General features: G+C 38.7%; 1 protein-coding gene across 1 annotated transcript in view; it reads left to right on the top strand.

The window, feature by feature from the left end:
• The window catches only part of LOC136863534 (serine-rich adhesin for platelets), a 584023-nt gene that overhangs the window by 528542 nt on the left and 31059 nt on the right, over positions 1-24422 (top strand). Inside the window, exon 8 of the mRNA XM_067139919.2 lies at positions 16395-16706. Coding sequence (XP_066996020.2) covers positions 16395-16706 — 312 coding nt within the window. The remainder of the gene's footprint in view (positions 1-16394; positions 16707-24422) is intronic.

Here is a 24422-nt window from a genome sequence, read left to right as displayed (position 1 = left end):
TTATAAACTGTGGTGTTAGAAAGGGAAGGGCAGAGTATGGGGTAGGGCTGTTTATCAGGAATACCATTGCACGCAACATCGTTTCTGGTAGGCTCATACATGAGCAAATGATGAGGGTAGATTTGGCAGTTGGAGGAATTAGGACGAGAATTGTCTCAGTGTATTCACCATGTGAGGGTCCAGATGAGGATGAAGTTGACAAGTTTTATGAAGCATCGAGTGACATCGTGGTCAGGGTCAACAGCAAGGATAGAATAGTGCTAATGGGGGATTTCGATGCGAGAGTTGGAATTAGAACTGAAGGATACGAAAGAGTGATTGGTAAATGAGGGGAAGATATGGAAGCTAGTGAGATTGGGAAGCATTTGCTGTGCTAGTATGGGTTTAGCTGTTACGAATACATTCTTCAAGCATAAAGCTATTCACCACCACACACAGGAAGCTAGGGGTACCAGATCCATAATAGACTATATCATAACCGACTTCGAATTCAGGAAATCTGTTAGGAATGTATGAGCTTTCCAGGGATTTTTCGATGATGCAGACTACTATCTGATCAGTAGTGAACCAAGTATCTCCAGTCCTAGGGTAGTGAAAGTGAAATCTGTCTGCGAACCAATGAGGGTAGAAAATCTCCAGGACGAGGAAATTAGACAGAAGTGCTTGGATATCATTAGTGAGAAGTTTCAAATAGCAGACAGTAAGCAGGTTCAGCAGGATGCTGTAGTAGAAACACCAAGGGAATGCCTAGGATGGGAAAAGACGAACATCTTGGTGGAATGCTGAATTGAGAGCAGCTTGTACACGTAAAAAGAAGGCTTATCAGAAATGGCTCCAAACAAGGGCCGGTGCAGACAGGGAATTGTACATAAATGAAAGAAACGGAGTGAAACAAATAGTTGTTGAATCTTAAAAGAAGTCGTGGGAAGATTTTGGTAATAACCTGGAAAGGCTAGGTCAAGCAGCAGGGAAACCTTTCTGGACAGTAATAAATAATCTTAGGAAGGGAGGGGAAAAAGGAAATGAACAGTGTTTTGAGTAATTCAGGTGAACTCATAATAGATCCCATGGAATCACTGGAGAGGTCTAGGGAATATTTTCAACATCTTCTCAGTGTGGTGTTGCGAACAGCCAAGCTCATGGGGAGGAGGAAAATGATGTTGGTGAAATTATGCTTGAGGAAGTGCAAAGGATGGTAAATAAACTCCATTGTCATAAAGCAGCAGGAATAGATGAAATTAGACCTGAAATGGTGAAGTATAGTGGGAAGGCAGGGATGAAATGGCATCATAGAGTAGTAAGATTAGCATGGAGTGTTGGTAAGGTACCTTCAGATTGGACAAAAGCAGTAATTGCACCTATCTATAAGCAAGTTGAACTGAAAGGATTGTAACAGTTATCGAGGTATCTCATTGATTAGTATACCAGGCAAAGTATTCACTGACATATTGTAAGGGAGGGTGCGATCAGTAGTTGAGAGGAAGTTGGATGAAAACCAGTGTGGTTTCAGACCACAAAGGGGCTGTCAGGATCAGATTTTCAGTATGCGCTAGGTAATTCAAAAATGCTACGAGAGGAATAGGCAGTTGTGTTTATGTTTTGTAGATCTAGAGAAAGCATATGACAGGGTACTGAGGGAAAAGATGTTCGCCATACAGGGGATTATGGAATTAAAGGTAGATTATTAAAATCAATCAGAGGCATTTATGTTGACAATTGGGCTTCAGTGAGAATTGATGATAGAATGAGTTCTTGGTTCAGGGTACTTACAGGTGTTTAGACAAGGCTGTAATCTTTCACCTTTGCTGTTCGTAGTTTACATGGATCATCTGCTGAGAGGTATAAGGTGGCAGGGAGGGATTCAGTTAGGTGGAAATGTAGTAAGCAGTCTGGCCTATGCTGACGACTTGGTCTTAATGGCAGATTGTGCCGAAAGCCTGCAGTCTAATATATTGGAACTTGTAAATAGGTGCAGCGAGTATGGTATGAAAATTAGCCTTTTGAATACTAAATTGATGTCAGTAGGTAAGAAATTCAATAGAATTGAATGTCAGGTTGGTGATACAAAGGTGGAACTGGTAGATAATTTCAAGTATTTAGGGTGTGTGTTCTCCCAGGATGGTAATATAGTAAGTGAGATTGAATCAAGGTGTAGTAAAGGTAATGCAGTGAGCTCGCAGTTGCGATCAACAGTATTCTGTAAGAAGGAAGTCGGCTCCCAGATGAAACTATCTTTACATCGATATGTTTCCAGACCAACTTTGCTTTACAGGAACGAAAGCCAAGACAACGATGGTTAGACTTGGTTTCTAACGATTTAAAGATAAGAGGTATAGAACTAAATGAGGCCACAGCACTAGTTGCAAATAGAGGATTGTGGTGACGTTTAGTATATTCTGAGAGGCTTGCAGACTAAACACTGAAAGGCATAACAGTCTTTAATGATTATGTATGTATGTATGTTTTTGTTTGAACGTAACCTTCTCTTATCTGCAGAAGACCATGCCACTACAGACAGCCACCTGGAAGGTTGGCATTTCTGTTTACCTGACCTGGCTTGCTCGCTTTTTTCATCATTTCGATGAAACTGTTAGAAGCCAATATAAAGACGTAGATCTTCCTTGTCTCCAGAATGGAGAAAGTATTTGTAAAAGCGCCAATTAAAATTAAAATTTTTTGTGACATCCTTCTGGTATACCAAGCTTGTGGCTGTGCGGTTTGGGTCACCTAGCTATCCGCTTGCATCCGGAAGAGGATTGGTTCAAACCCCTCTGTCGCCAGCCCTGAAGATGGTTTTTTGCGGTTTCCCATTTTCATCCCAGGCAAATACTGGGACTGTACCTTAATTAAGGCCATGCTCGCTTCCTTCCCACTCCTAGCCCTCTTCTGTCCCATCATTGCCTTAAGATCTATCTGTGTTGGTTGAAATTATAAAAAGAAATTAAAAACATCTCGCTCCAAATTTATCTTTTCCACCTCAGCCTGTTTAAACTCAGTGGGTTTGTGGTCACAGCTGTTTCATACTACGCAAATATTTCGGTCAACTGGAAACGTTGTTGTATTAAATACAGCAGCAGCAGCAGCCAGGAATATTTTGCTGAAAACGGCACCCAAGAAAATATATGGTGCATGCATAACTGTTTCTCTAAAATACCTGCTATTATAACACTGTTTAAAGTCCAAAATGATTCCTTGGAATATTCACTTTCTCTGATAGACGAAATTTCAGCAACATTGCCTTCAGAAAGACATGGTGTAGCTAAAATTGCATTCAACAAGCTCAGTAAGGTATTGCTGAAAAATTCTTGTTACAAAACTGTGTTAAATTTCTAATAAGCTTCATGGTGAAGGTACGGACATTGAAGAGGAATTCACCAAAAAGAACTGTAGTGTTTTCTGCATGAGCCTGTGATGTTGTATGTAGTTGAAAGAAAATGTTCTGTACCAGTTTATTTTTCACTGACAGATGCCAAAGCCTCACACAAGAAAATCTCAGAATGATCTCCCTTATATACTGTATTGTAAAGAAAGGAATAGAATTAAGTAATTTAATAGATATATATTTATCAGATATTGTATTAGGCATTGAATCATGGCTGAGAAATGATATTACGGATGCAGAAATTTTCTCACGGAACTGGAAAGTGTTGCAAGTGACTAATCTCATGTTGTTATCCGTATTGAAATCTGTTGATATACAATAATAAGGTTTTATTATGAATCCACCTGTTCAATACATTATAATGTGGTCACATTTAAAATAACTTCATTAGTTAAAAAGTTATATATGGGACATGTTTCACTCCCTTATAGAGCATCATCAGCCAAATCTGAATCTCAAATAATTGTTATTTACTTAAATAATGACTTAAGAACTATTAGAACATTTTTGACAAACTTAAAACTTACTCTATTAGAATATCATAAAATATAAAATCTTTGTATACATGGCTTAATTACATGTGCTTAATAGGAAGATGCATTAAAATTATGGAAGAGAGAGTACTAAAATATTAAATAAAATAAAAATGTATATATCATGTCCAAAATCTTCGAAAGACGTGAAAATCAATCTTAGGAGCTAAACTTAAGGATATTCTTGGCAATGAGATCTGGTAAAAAAGTTATTTATACCTTGTGGATAAGAGTCTATAAAGATTCAAATTTATCGTCAATTTGATGATTGAACTTGTGACAGGATAAATGTTGGTCTTCAAGAAATTTAAATGCTTGTTGTCATATGACCTCGGCGAATGCTGTTGAAAAGATACGTTCTTATAGATGTCAATGACCGTTCGTTGAACTAATGCATTTGATAAGGATGATTGAAAGGGACGTAAATCAACGTTCGTATTGAAAGGTGCTGCTTGGTTTATCTTGTTGAATGTCCCTCCAATTGCTGTTTGTCGGTTTGGTGTTGTCCGAGGTTATGTGGTGACTGTCTGTTCTGTGTCTGTAGACGATAAATTTGAATCTTTATAGACTCTTATCCACAAGGGATAAATAACTTTTTTACCAGATCTCATTGCCAAGAAAATCCTTGAGTTTAGCTCCTAAGATTGATTTTCACGTCTTTCTAAGTTTCTGGACATGATATATATATTTTTATTTTATTTAATATTTTAGTACTCTCTCTTCCATAATTTTAATGTATCTTCCTATTAAGCACATGTAATTAAGCCATGTATACAAAGATTTTATATTTTATGATATTCTAATAGAGTAAGTTTTAAGTTTGTCAAAAATGTTCTAATAGTTCTTAAGTCATTATTTACGTAAATAACAATTATTCGAGATTCAGATTTGGCTGATGATGCTCTATAAGGGAGCGAAACATGTCCCGTATATAATTTTTTAACTAATGAAGTTATTTTAAATGTGAGCACATTATAATGTATTGAACAGGTGGATTCATAATAAAACTTTATTATTGTATACTGGAAAGTGTATCGTAGAGATAGGATAGGAATGGTGGGAGGGAAGTATTCATTCTAGTGAAAGAAGAATTTGTAAGCTACAAAAAAGTTAAAGATGAGAAACATGAAATTCTAGGTGTAAGGCTCACTTCTGAAGATAATAGGCAACTTGATGTCTTTGGAGTGTACAGACTGGGAAAGGGTAGCTCTGACACGGATTCAGAATTATTTGATAAGATAATCAGCTATGTGGCAGACAACATGGAAAGGAATGTGATTGTATCGGAGGATCTGAATTTACCTAATGTCAATTGGGAAGGAAATGCGAATGACAGGAAGCATGACCAACAAATGGCAAACAAGCTAATATGGGAAGGACAGCTGATTCAGAAAGTGATGGAACCAACTAGAGGGAAAAATATCCTGGATGTGGTGCTGGTAAAACCAGATGAACTCTATAGAGAAACCGAAGTAATAGATGTCATTAGTGATCATGAAGCTGTTTTAGTCATAGTTAAAAATAAATGTGTTAGAAAGGAAGGTCTTAAAAGTAGGACTATTAAGCATTACCATATGGTTGATAAAGCAGGCATGAGGCAGTTTTTAGAAAGTAACTATTATAATAATAATAATAATAATAATAATAATAATAATAATACCTGAAGCAGAATTCCAACATATTCTAGATTTTAATCTTCAGACACCAATAAGTTTTAACAAATATTACGACTCAAATTCTAACACAAGTAGTCAAGCAATTGTTTTTAATAAACTGAAATTTTAGCCAAATTTTCAACATTATGAAGATTTTACTGTGTTTTGGACGACAATGTCTTTCGAATTAACAAATATTCCAATTTCAGTATTGTCTTTAATATTGTTAAACTGTCAGTTTGTTCACAAATTCCTATGCATATGTATTTTACTACTTAATTTTAGAATTATATTTAAGCACAAATTTGTCAAAACAAATTAACAATGAAAGTTCTTAACCTTGAGATGATGTCCCTATAAAACAGAGTTGTAGCAATGTGAATTTCCAAGAACATAAAATTAATTGAATAGCTTGTTGAAAGGCACTATGTCCAATTTTTAAGGTTTTGAGATAAACACAAAAAACTATTTTTCCGCTCTTCTATTGTAATATGAGATATAATTGTTTGTACAATGTAAAGTGCACACACACGCCCTTATAATAAAGTAGAAATTGTATTGTTCCGTATGCTACTATAACTTGTACTGACAAAATACGTAACTGGACTTAGTTCCTTTCAACATGGAACGAACAGAATCTGTAAGCGAGCAATAACATTTACGTTCTTGGTTTATTTCCTTTATTTCTAAATGAATATACGTATATGCAAGCATGAAAGTAAAAGGTAACTTAAATGGAATAACTGTTATTTCCTTCAAACAACACACGGAATTGTTTATTATTTTGTTATGCGGTATGGTTATATAAACCCATTATTAATAAAACAGCTGCACTGTAGTCACAGATATCGAGGAACAAAAGCATATTAGTAAAACAAGTAATACTGTTAGAAAAGACAGGTAAACCTTTTTCACTGATACGGCCATTCTAGTAATTCATCAAAGAATGGTTTACTCGCCTCAGAAGTCGTGACATAACGATGAACCTTCTTGAGATCTTGATTTGATTGGTATTCTTCCTTTCTCATAGGCCTTCATCAACTGATTCATAAGAGGACCATTTCTTGGCCCAGGCTGAGACAAATGAAATGTGTGATGGACTATGCTCCCAATGAAGGGACTCTGCCAGGATGATCTGCAGAATACTGGAACTCTGAAAACGATGGAGCAAACACCACCTTCGCACATATAGGAACGTCCTTTCCTGTTGATTCATCGCTTAGAGTTGTTTTCCTATAATGCTTAGGCCACCACGCATCCACATCAATGATGTCAGTTCCTTCAACCATTTTTATTGTAACATCCTTTTTTTGCGTTAGCAATGATTGTACAGTATTCTTTTGGAGTGTAGATTCTGTCGCAGTGCATAATTTTGTTTCTTGAAAACACCAAACTCCCTATCGCAAGGCAGGAAGGAATGACCTCTAATAGGGAAGCAGTGAATAATTTCCTCGAATCCTTTATCTTCCACCAAGCACATGCAGAAACAAATAAATGAATAATTCCTATTTTGGCCTGGACACGCATCCGAGTACAAGTTTCTTCGTGCCAGGTTTAATCTCGTTGGTGAGATAGTCCAATATGAATGTGCACACTTCATTGGCCCCTTTCTTGGCCTGCCCCTCATGATACATTTATACTTAGGAACTATTGTCTTGGAGGTTGTGTACTGTAAATACATGTACCCATAGCTGCCATAGGTAGAATATTTCCTGAACAGGTATATGAGGTACAGGTAAATTTTGCATGTAGTCAAAGGCAACACAGGTTGTATCATCAGACTGGCAGGATTCTGAGCATGATTTCATAGAATAAAAGAATTTGTGACTTCTGCACTTGTGAATATTTAGCTCACTTGCTGCTGCTGATTTAACATATTATGATAAGTGCGGAGACTTATTATGACTTGAAGTTTTTCGCAGATACTGCACACATCTATTTGGGGTCTACCGAATCTGTAACCTCAGTTCTTATTGAAATAATCAACATAAAATGTATATTTTACTTCAAGATTAGGATGTTCCTCACAAAACAAATCGTGCACTTTTTTAAGGTTCAGCCTTGCATCCAAATAGTTTACTTCGTTACCCCCATAATGAGAAGATTTGACTGGAAACTTGAGAATGTTGCCCCGAATTTCAGTGCAGATTTCACGTGGTATAGCATGCGTCTTCTTACTGAATTCTCTCTTATCCACTGGGCTTTCGCCTTTCGCCAACAGCTTAGCAATCCTGAATACACGCTTCTGTTTTACTCCGTGTAAACTAATGAATGCATTCCTAAAGACCTGCAGACACTCCTGATTTCAAAGAACAAAATATATATATGCTGATTCACGTTCCACTTTTGATCGTTCTCCGTCTTGATTAACAGCCCTAGGTCCCTGCCGTTTAATGGGATGCCATTCAATCAGTTTCTGTAAGTGGATATCCTGTTCATTTTTGGTTTCATAATCGTAAAAAGCACTAAATATCTGCAGCCTCTCTTCTTCTTGCAATATATTGAAGCAGTGACGCTTGCACCTAAAACAAACAAGTTCATCATCATCATCATCATCATCATCATCATTTCCCTTTATCCAACTGTAGCCGGTTAGGGGCAAATATGGTTCCTCTCCACTTTCTTCGGTCTTTCCACCACTCCTCCTCCAACACTGTGTCCCAGTCCAGGTTTCTTTCTATAATGCTGCGTTGGATGGTATCCTTCCATCTCAATCATGGTCGTTCACGGCCTCTCCTTCCTTGGATTTGCATTTCCATCACCTTTTTTGGCATTCTTTCGTCGCTCATTCGCTTTATGTGCCCAAACCATCTTAGTCGGCTCTTCTCTATTTTATCATTTAATTTTTCCACTCCAATTTCTTCCCGGATTTTCTCATTCCTTATTTTGTCTCTTCTACTCTTCTGTATCATACTCCTCAAGAACTTCATTTCGGCTGCCTGTATTCGACTCTCATCCTTCTTTGTCATTGTCCAAGTTTCTGCTCCGTAAGTTGTTATGGGTACGTAATACATCTTGTACATAGTATCCTTTGCTTCCGTTGGCACATCTTTGTCCCATAACATGTTTCTTACACTATGATAGAAACAACTTCCAGCTTGAATCCTTTTACTAATCTCAGCATCCAGTCGAGCATTCTCCATTAATTCACTCCCCAGGTATTTAAAAGTTTCCACTACTTCCAGGGGCTTGTCTGCAAGTCTAATCTGACCTTTCCCTTCTTTCTCCCCTCTAGTCATAACAAGAGTTTTACTCTTTTCTACACTTATTTTCAATCCACATTCTTCGATCTTCCCATTCACCACATTCAACTGTTCTTGAACCTTCCTGTCGTCTTCTCCCCAAATCACAATATCATCTGCAAATAACATCATGTTCATTTCTCTTCCTCCATATGCTGCTTTTGCTGTTCTCATGATGTCATCCATTACTATTGTAAACAGGATTGGTGATAGAACACTTCCCTGTCTCAGCCCACTAGTTATTTTGAACCAACTTGTCCTGCCAACTTGTGTTTGCGCGCAACTACAACATTCCTTATACAATGCCATGATCATTTTTATTAATCCCTGTCCAATTACTTTTTGCACCAGACTGTCCCAAACTTTCGTCCTGGGGACACTGTCATATGCCTTTTTAATGTCAATGAATGTCATCACCATATCATTCCCGTACTCCCAATGCTTTTCCATTAATTGTCTCATAATGAAAATGGGCTCTATTGTTGACCTTCCACTTCTGAAACCAAACAGATTTTCCTGTATCAGATTCTCAACCCTCAACCTTATTCTACTTTCCAGTATCCTTTCCATTATCTTAGCAATGTGGGATATTAGAGTAATTCCCCTGTAGTTCTTCAAAACTTCCTTATCACCTTTCTTGAAAATTGGGATGATTATTCCTTTTCGCCGATCAGGGACCTCCTTATTCTCCCAGACATTCCTGAGAACCCGATATGTCCACTGCAGGCCTACAGCTCCAGCTGCCTTTATCATCTCCACTGAAATTTCATCTATTCCAGCAGTTTTTCCATTCTTCATCTTTCTTACTGCCATTTCAATTTCATTCATTGTAATTTCTTTATCCATTTCTTCATCAACTAATTGCCTTTCCTGGTTGTCCATTGAATGACTGTCATCCGTTCTTATGTTCAGCAGCTTCTGAAAATACTCTCTCCGTCTATTTCTTATTTCTCCTGGCTTTGTTAAAATTATGCCACCTTCATCCTTCACAAATCTGGTGTTTACTTGATCTCTCTTTTTGTTTCTTAAGATACCATACAGTAATTTCTTGCTGCCCTGCGTATCATCTCTCAATTTCTGTGTGAATAAGGCCCTGCTTTTCCTCTTTTCTTCCTCCACTACTTTCTTGGCCAAATTCTTTGCCTCCACATATTTTCTTCTACTTTCCTCAGTCTTAGATGTTTTCCATGCTTTCCATGCCATTTTCTTTTCCTTCACTTTAATCTTTACCCTATCATTCCACCAGTGTGTTTCTTTGTCTTTCACATTTCCTGGTGTTCTACCACACACCTTTTCTGCACATCCAACCAGCGCTTCCTTAAATCTTTTCCATTCCTCTTCAACATTCCCCACCTCTGTCCTGGGTACCAAGGGTATTATTTCCCTTTGAAATTCTTCTTGTATGATTTTCTCCCTCAACTTCCACACTTTAATTATTTTCTCTCTTCTTAATTGGGGTTTTTCAATCTTTCCAACTTTTAATTTTCCTATCACAACTCTATGATCACCACCAAAGGCTTCTTCAGGCATGGCTGTTACATCTACAAGGTTCTTCCGGTGTTCTTTCTCTATGATTATATAATCAATCATGGTCTTTGTTCGTCTGTCTCCCCAACCATACCTTGTAATCTTCTGACTGTTCTTCTTCCTAAACCAGGTGTTTCCAACAATCATTTGATTCCTCATGCAAAAATCCACCAACAACTCGCCTTCTGGATTTACATTTCCATTCCAACTTGTGCATTTAGATCTCCCATCAATAGTACTTTCTTATCTTCTATCTGTCTCTCCACTTCCTCTAAGAAGTCCTCTAGATGTTCATCTATGCAACCAGTTTGTGGGGCATACAACTGAAATAGATCTTTCACGCCATTTTCAAACTGGAGTCTCATCATCATCATAATCATCATCCTATCGCTAACGTACTTTGTATATTCCACATATTCTTGGATTTCTCTTCTAAGTATGATGACCACACCATTTTTTGCTTCAGGTCCTCTGCTGTAATACAGCCTGTATCCTTCTCTCAGAGGGATCTCCCCTGTACCCCTCTTCTTGGTCTCGCACAGTCCAAGTATGGCTATATCTTTTTCTATCATGAAGTCAACCAGTCCTTCTGTCTTTCCCGTCAGTGTCAGTACATTTACTGTTGCAATTTTGATGTAGTTTTGTGCTGGTTGCCCATTTTTCACAGTTCCTCCAGTACCTGAAGAGCTGCACGTCGCTTTTAGCAGGAGACGCCCTAACCTTTTCCGAGGCACCATATCTGCTTTGTCCATATAGGCTATTGTTACAATGGGCTCGCCACACCCAAAGGCATTTTATACCTACTTCCAGGTTCAAAATTAGGCTGCCCCTAACATGGACACAGACGCCTTTCGTAGCCGACCCTCTGGAGTACAGACGCTACGGGTATGCCCCTTCCGCCATCTCCGCCGTACCGAAGTCCACCCTCTCCGCCGTAGATGCCGTTGAGGTCTTCACTCGCAATCCCGAGCCGGGACCCATACCAGATGTTACACACCGGGTCAGTTTGCTCTGGGACTCGCATAGGCAGGGGCGCCACTCCCTGGGTAGGGCTGCCTGCGAAGAGGGTCCCTACCTGCTACCTAAAAAACAAACAAGTTATCTAGGTAAATTCTTTGTCAGACATCCATTAAGTACGGTAATCATAAATTCAGTACCAATAATCGTTCGAATCTCTTTTATGGAAGTGAAATGGTTGAACAGATACTATTTAGGTAAAAATGATAATTTCCATCATACCTGCAGGAAGGTCCAATACTTTTCTGAGGAACTGCCTTTCCTGCATAGCCTATATATGCAGTACTCTTTACCCTTGATCACTTTACTTTATTCCTGGCATAATTTTCTTCCTTGCGTTTACGTTTCTTTCCTGCTGTAACTTCGTTGTCCATGATGAAAAATATCTTTAAGAACACAGCAAGAAGAAGATTAATAAAATGCAGAGCACAACAACCACGTAGGATATATTGTCAATGACAACATTCAACATCTATATAAACAAATGAAACAAGCGTGCCAATCTTGATATCCGAGGCACAGCTGCGCTCTCTGCCTAGGTTGGTTGGCGCCGGTAGACATTCCGTGTTGAAACGCACTAACTGCAGGACTAAGTTCCTTTCAACACGGAATAACTAACCTGATGGCTGTGGTAATGGCACAAGCGCTGCCAGGAAATGGTTCCTTTCAGCACAAAAATGTGCATCTTGCTTCTTAGAACGCAAAATTGCTGTAAGACGAATTTGTCAAAAATGTGGACTTCGTGCCTTTCAACAATGAACGATTCATTGTATTGAAAAGGTGGAATAAAACATACAAAATTGTAAGCATATTAAGTGGTATGTTCCGAGCTGTCAGCGGGGAGATGGCATGGAATGACATTAATAGAAGAATAAGTTTGAGTGGCATCTTCAAAAGTAGGAAAGATCACAATATGAAGATAAAGTTGGAATTCAAGAGGACAAATGGGGCAAATATTCATTTATAGGAAGGGGAGTTAGGGATTGGAATAAATTACCAAGGGAGATGTTCAATACATTTCCTATTTGTTTGAAATCATTTAAGAAAATTCTAGGAAAACAACAGATAGGGAATCTGCCACCTGGGCGACTGCCCTAAATGCAGATCAGTAGGCCTATTGATTGATTGATTGATTGATTGATTGATTGATTGATTGATATTGATTAACAGCAGTCAACAAGGAAAAACTCTAAAAAACAAGTCATTTTTCAGATTTTGTTTTATTTCTTATTTTGGTGCCTATTTTTTCCATTTTTTGTGTATATTACCTTGCTTATTTTACTGTTTGTGCTTTTAAATCTTGGCTTTGTTTATCAATAATACCTTTAATCTCACAATGTTATCTCTCTATATTCATTTCTTACACATCCATAAAAATGATTTTCTTATAATTTCGTTATAGAATGTCATGAAACCTTGGTAGCAAGCAACATATTTTCCTTCTTCGGTACTCTCTCCGCTGGGTAATAACTACTTCTGTTCACATGTCTTCTTCTTGGTCAAGGAAACACAAAATATCTTATGTATAATTTTTAATAACTTCTGACTGCCACTGCAGGTTTCAGAATATTTAATTATAACCAAGACTTGGAAAACATTCAAGCTTTAGCTGCATTGTACTAAAGTAATTGTTGTGTTGAGCAGGCTAATGACTTGCGCTGTTCTTATGTTTTGCCGCAATGCAGTGTTGACGTATATTAAATTGTTTCCTTGCTGTTACTTTCATTTCATTTCACCCACATTACATGAAAGGTTTTCTCCATTGGTACTAAAATATTCCTCTCCAAACTTAAGGTAAGTAGGTAACTTATTAATTTGGCTACACCTAACAGGTTGTTGTTCAAGAAAACAATGTAAGCGTAACTTTGAAGCTTCGCAAATTGGCTATTTTGAAATGTGTACGAAGCTGCAATGGACCACTGTCTGAACTGCCTAAGAGTGAAGAGAACAGTAGGCAATACCATTATGAATAGTTTGGATTGCTAGCTAGATGAATGTACTGTGAAAGGTGGCATTCAATTTAGTTAGATGAAAATATTAGTACAGTAAGATATTCTCTATGTTAAGTTACCCTCAAACTGGCTGCCATAGCGTAGTCAAAGAGCAGATTAACAAGATCCTGCATGGAGAACAAACTTTTGAATGTTGGTGCTTCTAATACACTGTATAAAGGTTGGCGCATAGGCCATCATGATCTTGCCCCCAATATACTAAGTCTGGCTATAAATACTGTTACAAACTACCTGCCAAATTCTTCTCTTTTTCCTGTAACACTATTAGGTGACATACGGGAGAATCTGTTCAGTAAACAGTCTGCATTAACATAAAATGTCATTTTTATCCATCCATTGTACTTTAATCATAGAATAGGGTGATTATGAGCATCATATGATAGAGATGTTGATTCCCATAGGGAATCTGAAATATTTGTCCCGAATGAGTAAATTTATAATACCAATATAAATGGTCCGTTATTGGACATTATAAATTTTCCAGCTAACTCATTCCTGGTTGCCAGCGTTTAGCCCCCGTGTGCTAGGTTGGGCTCATCAGTTGGTACCTAGCACACCCACCAAGACGCATGGCTAGTGCGTACCGTGAAGGCCACTGCGTAAGCTAATTCGAGCCACCGACAGTGCCAATGCACTATGAGAGACTTTGTCTCACTACCAAAAATTGATGCCTGCTTGGCCATCAGATGATATAGAGTTGATTCCCATAGGGAATCTGAAATATTTGCCCTGAATGAGTAAATTTATAATACCAATATAAAGGGTCCGTTATTGGACATTATAAATTTTCCAGCTAACTCATTCCTGGTTGCCAGCGTTTCGCCGCCGTGTGCTTACGCAGTGGCCTCCACGGTATGCACTAGCCATGCGTCGTGGTGGGTGTGCGAGGTACCAACTGATGAGCCCAACCTAGCACACGGGGGCAAAACGCTGGCAACCAAAAATGAGTTAGCTGGAAAATTTATAATGTCCAATAACGGACCATTATATTGGCATTATGAACATCATGTCGTGATATTTGTGACAGCTTTCAGATGTGTGATATTCTTAACCCATTGAAGTCACAGTGAATGGCCACATTGTTAACTCTGGGATCAGATTTAATTTGGCCGCCAGTACTTGAAACATACCTCTCTCACATAAACATGCATAAAATACTAACTATTGAAGATAATTCACTCAGATTTTGCATACATGCCATTGAAGGCATTTATTTCCTGAATGACTGCTGGGTGTGTGTATTTATTTTCATTTGAAATAATTTCATAAAGAGCAAATCCATGTACTCCAAGAACATCGCAAATATAGACAGATCGGACCCTAACTTTTGTGTAAGTATTTGTGAAACACCGCTGTATCCACAAAATGGATATATATCAGGATTATTGCATTTATTCTCCATTTCCAATCACTATGGTTCTTTTGTGTCATGGGCCGTGCGCATTTCACGCTTTCACTCTAATTTCTTCCGAGGTCTTCACACTCGAGTAACTTTTACTCTCGCTATCACTACCCTTGAACCCGGATTCATTTCCAAAATGTCATTATTGCCATAGTCACCATTTAAATTGCTGTCTACAAGTGCTTTCGAACTCTCACCTTCATTACTACTATGCCACTTCTACTGCTTAATGAATACTGATGGCAATGAAAATAAACTGTTGTTTAACAATCCCAGTGTCACACAGGAATACAAACTGTATTGTTTACCTATAGTACTTGCCTCTAGTTTCTGAGAGTATGTATTGTGACAACGTATATTCCAAAGGGAATGTAATATACAAAGATAAGCGAGACATTGCAAGCTGAGTTCGTCATTTGATTCATGCACCAAAACACTGCACTCTACCACAGCTCGTCAAATGATGCGCATGGGCTGAGAAGCTTGGTATTGTCAGAGCATTCATCTGTCAAACTATCAAACCCTTAGATTAGACCCAAAGTATTTCTGACCACCTTAGTTCCTGCTGTCCGAGGTCTGCTAGGACGCCACAGCTCATCAGTGCTCTGAAACAAATAATTCACTGTAATCTTATTTTTAAAAAAGATTATAGCAAGAGAGGTGAATGTTTCAAGATGAACGATGCCCAGGGTGCTTAGTTTTAAAGCATTCTGTCGCAGCGTTGGCACTCAGTTTAAAAATTTGAAGCAGAGACTGGTCGAATTCATATGCAATACACGTAAAACGGTTGTCAGAAAATTCTCTTTTACTGATCGAAATGTTTTCACTATTGAAGATTACTTGACTATTAAAATGATCATGCCTAAGCCCTGTGCCCTGATTCAGTCACAATTCATTACATAATTCTGAGAATCCAGAGAGCTCATCATCTGGTATCACTGATTGTTTGGTGGGAAGTGTCTTACAATGGAGTTTTGAACATTCGCCTTTGTGAGAAAGTTGATAAAATATCCAGTAAGGTTTGCCAATGACAAAGTGGTGTGTTTTGTTGTAAAGCTCTAAATAAAATTTCTTTGAGGAGATGGAATTGGAGTTTTTAACAGGATTCTTCTGCAGCAAACAAGGCCAAGACCACTTAATGATTGCAGACTCAGAGATCACCTCATTCCTCTCATTTCAGTCCCCCCTTCCTTCACTTCCTCAGCCCGCATAGGTAACAAGATGCAAATCGGTCTGTTTTTGTGCGCATGTTCACTTGCATGACCACCATGATTCCAGCTGAAACAAGTTTCCCAACAGGCCACAGTGGCCACTGTTGTCTGCCTTAATTTATTTTAATTTTTATGTTGTTGTTCAGATAAATGCAGTATATATTTCTGATCCACACAGGAAATTTTCAAACTTTTGCTTGGTGCTGAACATGTTTACTTTTGAACTTTAGTGGTAACATATTCAGAAATCTAGAATGAGATCAGCTTCCAACGCTGACTGTTATTGAAGGGTTGTTAGACTTTTAATTTTCTCAAGACCAAACAATGAAAGCTATATGGCTCTCAAAAAAATGTCTTTATGCTGTGGATGGATGAATGGATGGATTTCTAAAAAATGGTTCCTTTATTTATAGATCAAGCGATGGACATTGGAGGATGGCTTATCGATAATAAAGAGTTACTCGCAGAGGGAAGAGAACATCAGACTTTGGAGATTCTGTCCTCAGTTGGCAGTGCTTGTTGCCCAGTACTTCATAGCTAAGGCTATGATGAAACCTTTTCCAGAACCAGATAGTTTATTCAAAGAAATGGTAGCAGAATGGGGAACTCTGCAAAGTGCAACATCTGATTTTCCTGAGACTATGCCTGATGTTATTCGTAGGCTTACTATGGCTGCCATATCTTCCAGACATATTTATGCAATTTGTGAGGTACTTGTGAAGAAGGTGAGTGTGTACATCTTCTCTTTTTAAAATTCATGTTTATAAGTACGATGTTCGTATTAACTGTACCTCCACCCGTTTGCTTTGTGTGCAGTTTGACCTCTATAAGTGTATTTACTAACTTCTGTGTTCTGTGGAAACTTTTATGATATATATGCAATAATTAAAATCTGATATGTGAAGGGCCTAGTCAAACATAGCCATAAGCCACACACAGTCAGTGTTGAGATAACAGCGATTGAAGTTTAACAAGATTTTAAAAGTAAGTACAGTATATCCATTTTGAAATATCTCTTTTGGTAAAGTTCACGACTCCTAGATATTGTTTTATTGTTATGGATGTATCAAACATTTATTTTACATTTTTGTATGCTTTTTTTGTTTCTAAAAGTAAGTTAAGTGTCAGTATGGGCTTATTTATGGCTATATTTATCTCAAAGTGTGTGTGTCTTGGATAGTTAATTACTGGTAATGATGTATGTATATTTTATATAATTCAGCGTGAAAATTTTTCACTAACATCGAAATATGTGTCCTTGACTTTCTTCATGATAATTCAACATCCATCATAAGTTCTGGTTCAACAACAAGGGCTTCAAAGGGGTTTCTTAATTCTATCTGGAATTATTTCCTTTTACTTTCATCTTGCAATTTACCTGAATCAAATTTCTTGTTTCGCCTTTCAAATTTCCTTCTACTTGCCACAATTTTCATTCTAAACTCTGCAACTACCAGGTGATGATCACTTCCAATATCTGCCCCTCTTTTATTTCTAACATCAGTCAGTGATCTTCTTAAACTTTCTACTTGTGGCGATGTGGTCTCTCTGGTTTTCTGTAACCTGATCTGGCGACACCCATGTAATCTTATGGCATTGTTTATGAGGGAATAAAGTGCCACCCACTACCAAATCATGGCTAGCACAGAAATCAATGAAAAGCTCCCCATTTTTGTTACAGTCACCAACTCCAAGCACTCCCATAATTTGTTTCAGTCCCTCATTGTTAGAACTAATCTTTGCATTTAAATCCCCCATCACAATAATAATATCTCTCTTTCCCACTTTCTTAATAGTCTCATTTAGTTGGCAGTAGAATTCTTCCTTTTTTTTCAGTCACTGACATTTCTGTGGGAGCATAACACTGGATCACAGTCGCATTGTGAACCCGGGTCTTGAATCGAGCTGTCATCAGTCTTTCTGAGATGGGTTTCCAATCAACAAGGCTCCTCTTTGCAGTTTCATTCAATAGCAATCCTACACCTTCTATATGTTCTGCATCCTCCCCCATTTGCCCAGAATAGAGGAATGTGCACCTATTAAGAGTGTATTTCTCCGAAGTCTGGCCACCGTACTTCACTTAATCCAAGGATATCCAGCCCGTATTCCTCCATCACTGTAGCCACTTGCTTCAGTTAACTGCTCTCTCTCAGGGTTCTGACATTCCAAAAATTTATTCTCGTTTTCCGTTTCATGCCAAAAGTCGTCAACTTATTATCCATCCGGTTGTGTTTCACTTCGGTTTCTTTAATAGTTTATATTTAAGTCTGTGCGAGTTATTAGCCCACCGCAACCTGAGCTTGGTGGTGGGACTGCCACCTAAGCCTCCAAGCCTGCTGTTTTCTGTGGGGGTTGTCTCCCTTAGCCTTTGAAGATCCCTCTTCACCACAAGGCAGTGGTTCCCCTTGTTTCTTTAAACCGCACGGGAAGAGGGTTGCCTCGTCTGCCAGATTTGCCATTCCAAAAGTATCTTTTTCCGCTGCATCTGCCATTGAGGACTTCACCAGAGCCCCGTTGGCCATCACTTTTCAGGGTTCCTGTAGGGCCTTCACAGCTACCGTAGCGGTCATGGGGCACACACAGTCCCCGCTGTACATCACCCCTGCAGGCAATCCCTTACTACTTCATGCCGTTGCCTACCTCCCACGACGTGGACGAGGGGTTGGACTTATGGGAGGCTCATTTATGTGCAATCTGGAAGAATATTCTCGAGATTAGCTATGCCGAAGTTGTACAGGCAGTTAACTCACTTATCTGGGCTTTTGCTCCTATCGGGGACGCTACTTTAAGACTCAAGATGGCTACACATCAAAATAAATCTACATCTGCATGATGTACGAAATTTAAGTTGTTACAATGTAATCTATGTATATATTTATAAAGTTTGTCATGCTTCCTGTCCAGCTATCGCAGAATTCTTAAAAAGATTTCCCAATCTAACAAATTGTTGCTACTGACCATATGAGTTGCACACAAGCAAGTCAACAGCAAGCTTCATGGGTAGCCGTGGCCGTTAACCTCAAGATCTAATATATTGACTTCAAAGCTCGCAGCAGGAGTGCTCAAGACCGTCGCATTGCTTATGATCTCCACAAAAAAAAAAAAATTATCTTTGTGAAAAAGTGTTACATTTTACTTGTATTCTTCAGTTCTTTTAATATTCACAGCAGGAGTGTAAAAACTATATGTACTTCAATTGATCACTTCTTCATGAAAGTGTTAAATGTGTTACAGTTATCCTTTAATGTGTTTGGCTATAAGTTGTCTTGGATTATTTTAATGGTTTCTTCTGTAGGAACGTGAGAATACATATTAGAAATGTCGAAAGAAGATAAAATGTGGTTCGGTGTAACCTTGAACTGTTGTAATTCATCACAGAATTCTAGAGTCTTTTATTGGAGCACTGTTATTGAAGCGATAATGTGTTTGAGGAAATTATGTACGTATTGAGAAGTCCTGTATGTAGCACTGTTTCTAAAATTAATGACTGGTCTGATGGGGACTCTGGCCTTACGTAGCTTAGTTAGAGCTCTGTCCATAGGTAAGTCACGGTTCATATTAATCAACTTTTTAGATTCTTGCTCGTTCAGCAAGAATGTTGTGTTCTTTAAAAGAGACTTAAGATTTCGCTGTATGCGGGTTGTAGGATCTTTTTCTATTATTAAAAAAGTATTGTCACTAAAAAACGCTTTTGTCTTGGAGATTTAGTCTTTTTTGTCGATGACTGTAGTGTGACTTTTATCGGCTTTGGTGACTGTTATCACGTGACTATCGCGTCGCTCTGTTTAATTTTGTTTTTAAAATCCTTACTGTATCTGGCAATGTTACATGAAGGTATAGCTTTGACTTTGTTTTTTGATTTTGATCTCATGCCTCAGATCATTCTGCTGTTCTCTAGAAAGTTTCAACAAGTTAGATTCTGTTTCGGCTATAGTCGTAATGATTTCATTGTCTTTGTGAGAATTGGGCCAATTAAACTTAGGACATTTGTCGAGAATATCTAACTCTACTTCCCGGAAGCGGACTTTGGGCAGGTTAATTGTCAAGGGAACTTAGTTTACAAATGTCTCTGCTTTGCTTTTGTTAGGAGTAAGAGCCTTGTTTTTGTGAGAAGGTCATTTGAGGTGCGCTAACTTCCTGTCTAACACCCTTTGTGTATTAGTCAAGATGGTTTCAGTTTTATTTCGAATGTGGATCTAAATAAAGAGATTTAGAATATTTTTATTCGCTTAATAGATTATAAATAGCATTGTAATGAATGTTACAGAATACCAATGTTTTATTTGTATAATTTCAAATTTGGAGATGGCTGGGTTTGCACCAAACGAAAGAAACTTAACTCCTATGTGGCCTTAAGCGGACTGATATGCGCTTGAGCGGCTGGGCCAGAACTCCACAAGCGGCCTGATATGCCGGGGTGCAAGGTCGCATATTGGAGACGTTTGTGAAATCTGTTGGCTTTTTTTGGAAACATTTCTACTTAAAATCTGTTCTTGGTGTTTCAAAGTGTCACCAGAGTGCTCTGGTATGCTTCTTTGGCAAAGAGAATTGATTAAAATATCGATCGAGGAATCGGTATTCTGTTGTTGACAAGATGCCTGCGAAGGAAGTTGCTTGCTCACGCGATATGCTCAGCAATAGCGAAATTCAAAGCTTACTTGATGTTTTAGGCTTTAATTTCAGCAGTGATAGTGCAGAAGAAGTTATTAGTGATCCTGTGCGTGAATGAACACGAAATGTATCACCTGAGATCTTTCGCATAGTAATAGTAATGCAGAATGGACTTTCTCATGCCCCTCAAGATCCGTTTATGACTGCCTGATTTAAACGTACGATCTTGGTACCTGGATGCGAACACTTTACCACTGATCCTCAGACTGAATCTTAATAATAATAATAATAATAATAATACCGGAACTTAAATACCCCATTTTTCGATCCCGCTGGAGGTGGAGACCCTATTCTTTACCAACACCTATTTTAATTCTTTGGACACCCTGAAGTATACATTTTAATTCTTCTGGGATTTGGGATAGTCTCACATATTATTAATCAGGAAAGAGTACTTAAGGTATAATTTATGCAATAATAGCAATTGGTCTTTTAGGGTTTGTTGTATGAGCACACCATATATTTACTGTAGGAATAGATGCAGACACACAGGCCTATTTTACTTCTGCCACTATGATTATTGCCGTTTCTACAGGAATTAAAATTTTTAGTTGACTTTCCACCCTACACGCCCGACCATTGTCGTGCAAAATGATGGGTGGATTATGCAGGAAGTGTTGCCGCTTCTTTCTCAAAGCTGGTCGCAGGTGGTGCTCCAAAAACGAACAGTAATACTGTGCATTGACGGTCTGCCATGGAGGAATGTAATGCGTTAGGATAGCACCATCACAGTCGTACACGAGGATCACCATAACTTTCACTGTACTGGGGTTCTGACAAACTTTCGACTTTCGTGGTGACCCATAATGACGGAATGGCGTTTCAGTTTTGGCTCGTACGATTTGGCCCATGTCTCATCCAGGGTTATGATACGGCGTAAGAAAGTTTCTCCTTCACGCTCATAGTACTCCAAGTGCGTCTTGGCAGTGTTGTAACACAACCATTTGTGCATTTCCGTCAAATCATGCGGAACCCATCGTGATGCAATGTTTCGCATGCCCAGGCGTTCCTTCAGGATGTGAAGCACAGTCGTATGCGCTAACCCGGTTTCTTGGGCGAGCTCACAAATCGTCTGGTTTCGATCACTGTCCAGTAATGCGGCAAGAGCATGCACTTCTTCTTCACTGACGCTCGTAGGACAACCTGCCCGATGAATGTCCACCACAGTTTGCTGACCATCGTTGAAGGCTTTTAACCAATGTGCCACTGTTCTGTAAGGCAATGGAGATTCCCCGCAAGCCTCTTTAAGACCTTGATGACCCTCGTGCTGTACGACCTCTGGCACATTCAATCTTGATCCAGCACCGTTGTTCCTGTTCGAAAATATAGTGACAATGTTACGTTAGACTGCTAGCTCACAAGTGACTGTGTTTCTCTCGCTTGTGCGCACGCAGATGATGTGAGAAAGGCGAGCCCATTTGCTCCGAGGTAAGGTAGGTATGTAACCAACGTGTGCTATCAGCGACAATATTAGATTCCGTTGCATAGCATCTCCACAGCAGTGTTGCAACTATTTAAGTTCCAACCCTCATATTTACACAAAATGAACCAGAATTAAACGTTAATTAATTCCATTGTCTACATTGTTCTCACATGCATGTTCCCCATCTACTGTGTTATTTTGTGGAAGGTTGTTATTATCAATGTGTTCTTTGTAAAACTTCAGCACTTCTACATTTCACCACTGAGTCCAAAAATTTTAGTCAATAGAGATTCAGCATCTTTTGCGTAACTCCAATTTTCAATGAAGTAAATAAGTCAGCCAGAGGCAGAGTTTGCAGCTAATACCGGGTGTCCACAATTAAAGTTATGATATTCAGCGTGGTATAGCACAGGCTGTAATGTTCGTAGGAGTCTGAAATTTCGTAGACATGCTAACTAAGCAATGTGCTTGCGAATTATGCCACAAACATTATTAGTTCCAAGTTTTGCCAACAAATATGGCACTGTAAGCAGTGGTAGGAGTCACAGAAAAAAAAGGCAGGAAAGATCAAACATATGATAACAGTGGTTCTGGGAAGTTTATCATCATTTATGGTTACAAATACTGTTCAATATGGCCTCCAAACTCAGCAAAATGCTGCATCCATAACACGGCATGGTCAACAGTTGCCCGTAGCATATTGGGTGAAATCAGAGCGACATGTCATCGTATGCTAGCCTTTAGATCAGGCAGAGACCAAACATGTCCCTGATAAGACACGATCTTTTCAATATCCCCACAACCAGAAGTTGCATGGATTTAGGTTGGGGTACCTCGAAGGCCACGCACCTGGAAAATGCCTAGAGATAATGCGGTCGTTACTGAAGGTTTCTCGAAGCAATTCTTTCACCTGGCGAGCAATATGTGGTGTTGCCTCATCTTGCATGAAAATAACAGTTTAGTCTCAGTTGCGTTCCTGCAAAGCTGGAATCACATGTTGCATAAGGATGTCCCTATAACGTGCAGATGTCACTCCTAACAGGCCCATGAGGGCTCATCTCCTCAAAGAAAAAACTGACCGAGAATGAAGAAACTTGTAAAACCACACCAAACAGTCACGTAAGCTGAATGCAATGATTGTTCCTGCGGAATGTTTGGAGAAGTTGAACCCCGTATGCGACAGTTCTGTGTATTCACTGCACCCTCAGAGTAAAATGCTATCTGTGAGCATAATTTGGAATTTCTTTTACTAATGTGATAGAGGGAAGTTTGAAAAATACTGTGTGACAAATAACGAAAAATGTGAAAAATTGTGGCTTATGACTTTATCTGACTGACCCCTTCATTTGTATATTTCCAGCTGTTTTCTTGGAGTGTGTATTTCAACAAATTTTCCATGCTTATATCAGTTAATAAAAGAGACCTTTTTTTTTTGTTACCGTGAATAGGGGCTCCTTTCCCAGTATATTGCAGTCAGTTTTGACCTTGTCTTTGATGATTATATCTTTATTAATTGAAATCATGGATGCTAATAGAGTAAAGAAAGTGATTTATTACTTGCATCTTCGACTCGGACACATATTAAGTACTGATGCATCCATTTGGCTTCTAAGAGTGCTTTGGTGCTAAAGATGTTGAACTAAAGATCTAAAGATATTGAACCCCTTTTCAAGAATAAGTTACAGCATTCCATCGTACCTTCAGACTGGTAAAAATCAAAGTAGTGTGATGTTGTTGTTGTAGTAGTAGTAGTAGTAGTAGTAGTTGTTGTTGTTGTTGTTGTTCAGTTGTGTTGTCCTCGGTATTGTAGTGGTAGTCTGCCTCATGCTGAGAGTTCTTTTGACCAAAAATATGGCTTCCGATTGAGATGGCTAAATAAATTTCAGGAAACTCAACTGTAAAAAAATTACCAGTGTTTCACCCCAGTGCAGCATAGGCTCATCAGTTGGATACCACACCTCCCCAAGACACTGGCCGGCTAGCACGCCAGTAGCGACACTACTGCAAACTGGAAAATACCTAGAGATAAGCACAATGCAGTGCCGATGTACTAGGGGTGAATTGCATCTCCACTTGCTATAAATGGCCTCCTGGGCTAGCATGCTATGAGTGATCAGAAGATTCTTAATAACAGCCTACCCCAGGGTTTAGTTCTGACTCCTCTACGATTTAGCCTGTACGTGGTGGATAACCCGGACACACAATCCAGGAAGTATGAATGTGCAAACGATTGGCCAATAGTAACACAACACAAATACTTTGAGGTCTTTGAAAAAATACTAACACAAGATGCAACTTAAGTGGCACAGGTTTTTCTTTTTGTTAATAGGGACTGCGACTAAACCGT

This window comes from Anabrus simplex, chromosome 2, assembly GCF_040414725.1.
Source record: "Anabrus simplex isolate iqAnaSimp1 chromosome 2, ASM4041472v1, whole genome shotgun sequence".
In the NCBI taxonomy this organism is placed as follows: domain Eukaryota; kingdom Metazoa; phylum Arthropoda; class Insecta; order Orthoptera; family Tettigoniidae; genus Anabrus; species Anabrus simplex.
This window is presented reverse-complemented; position numbering and strand designations above follow the sequence as displayed.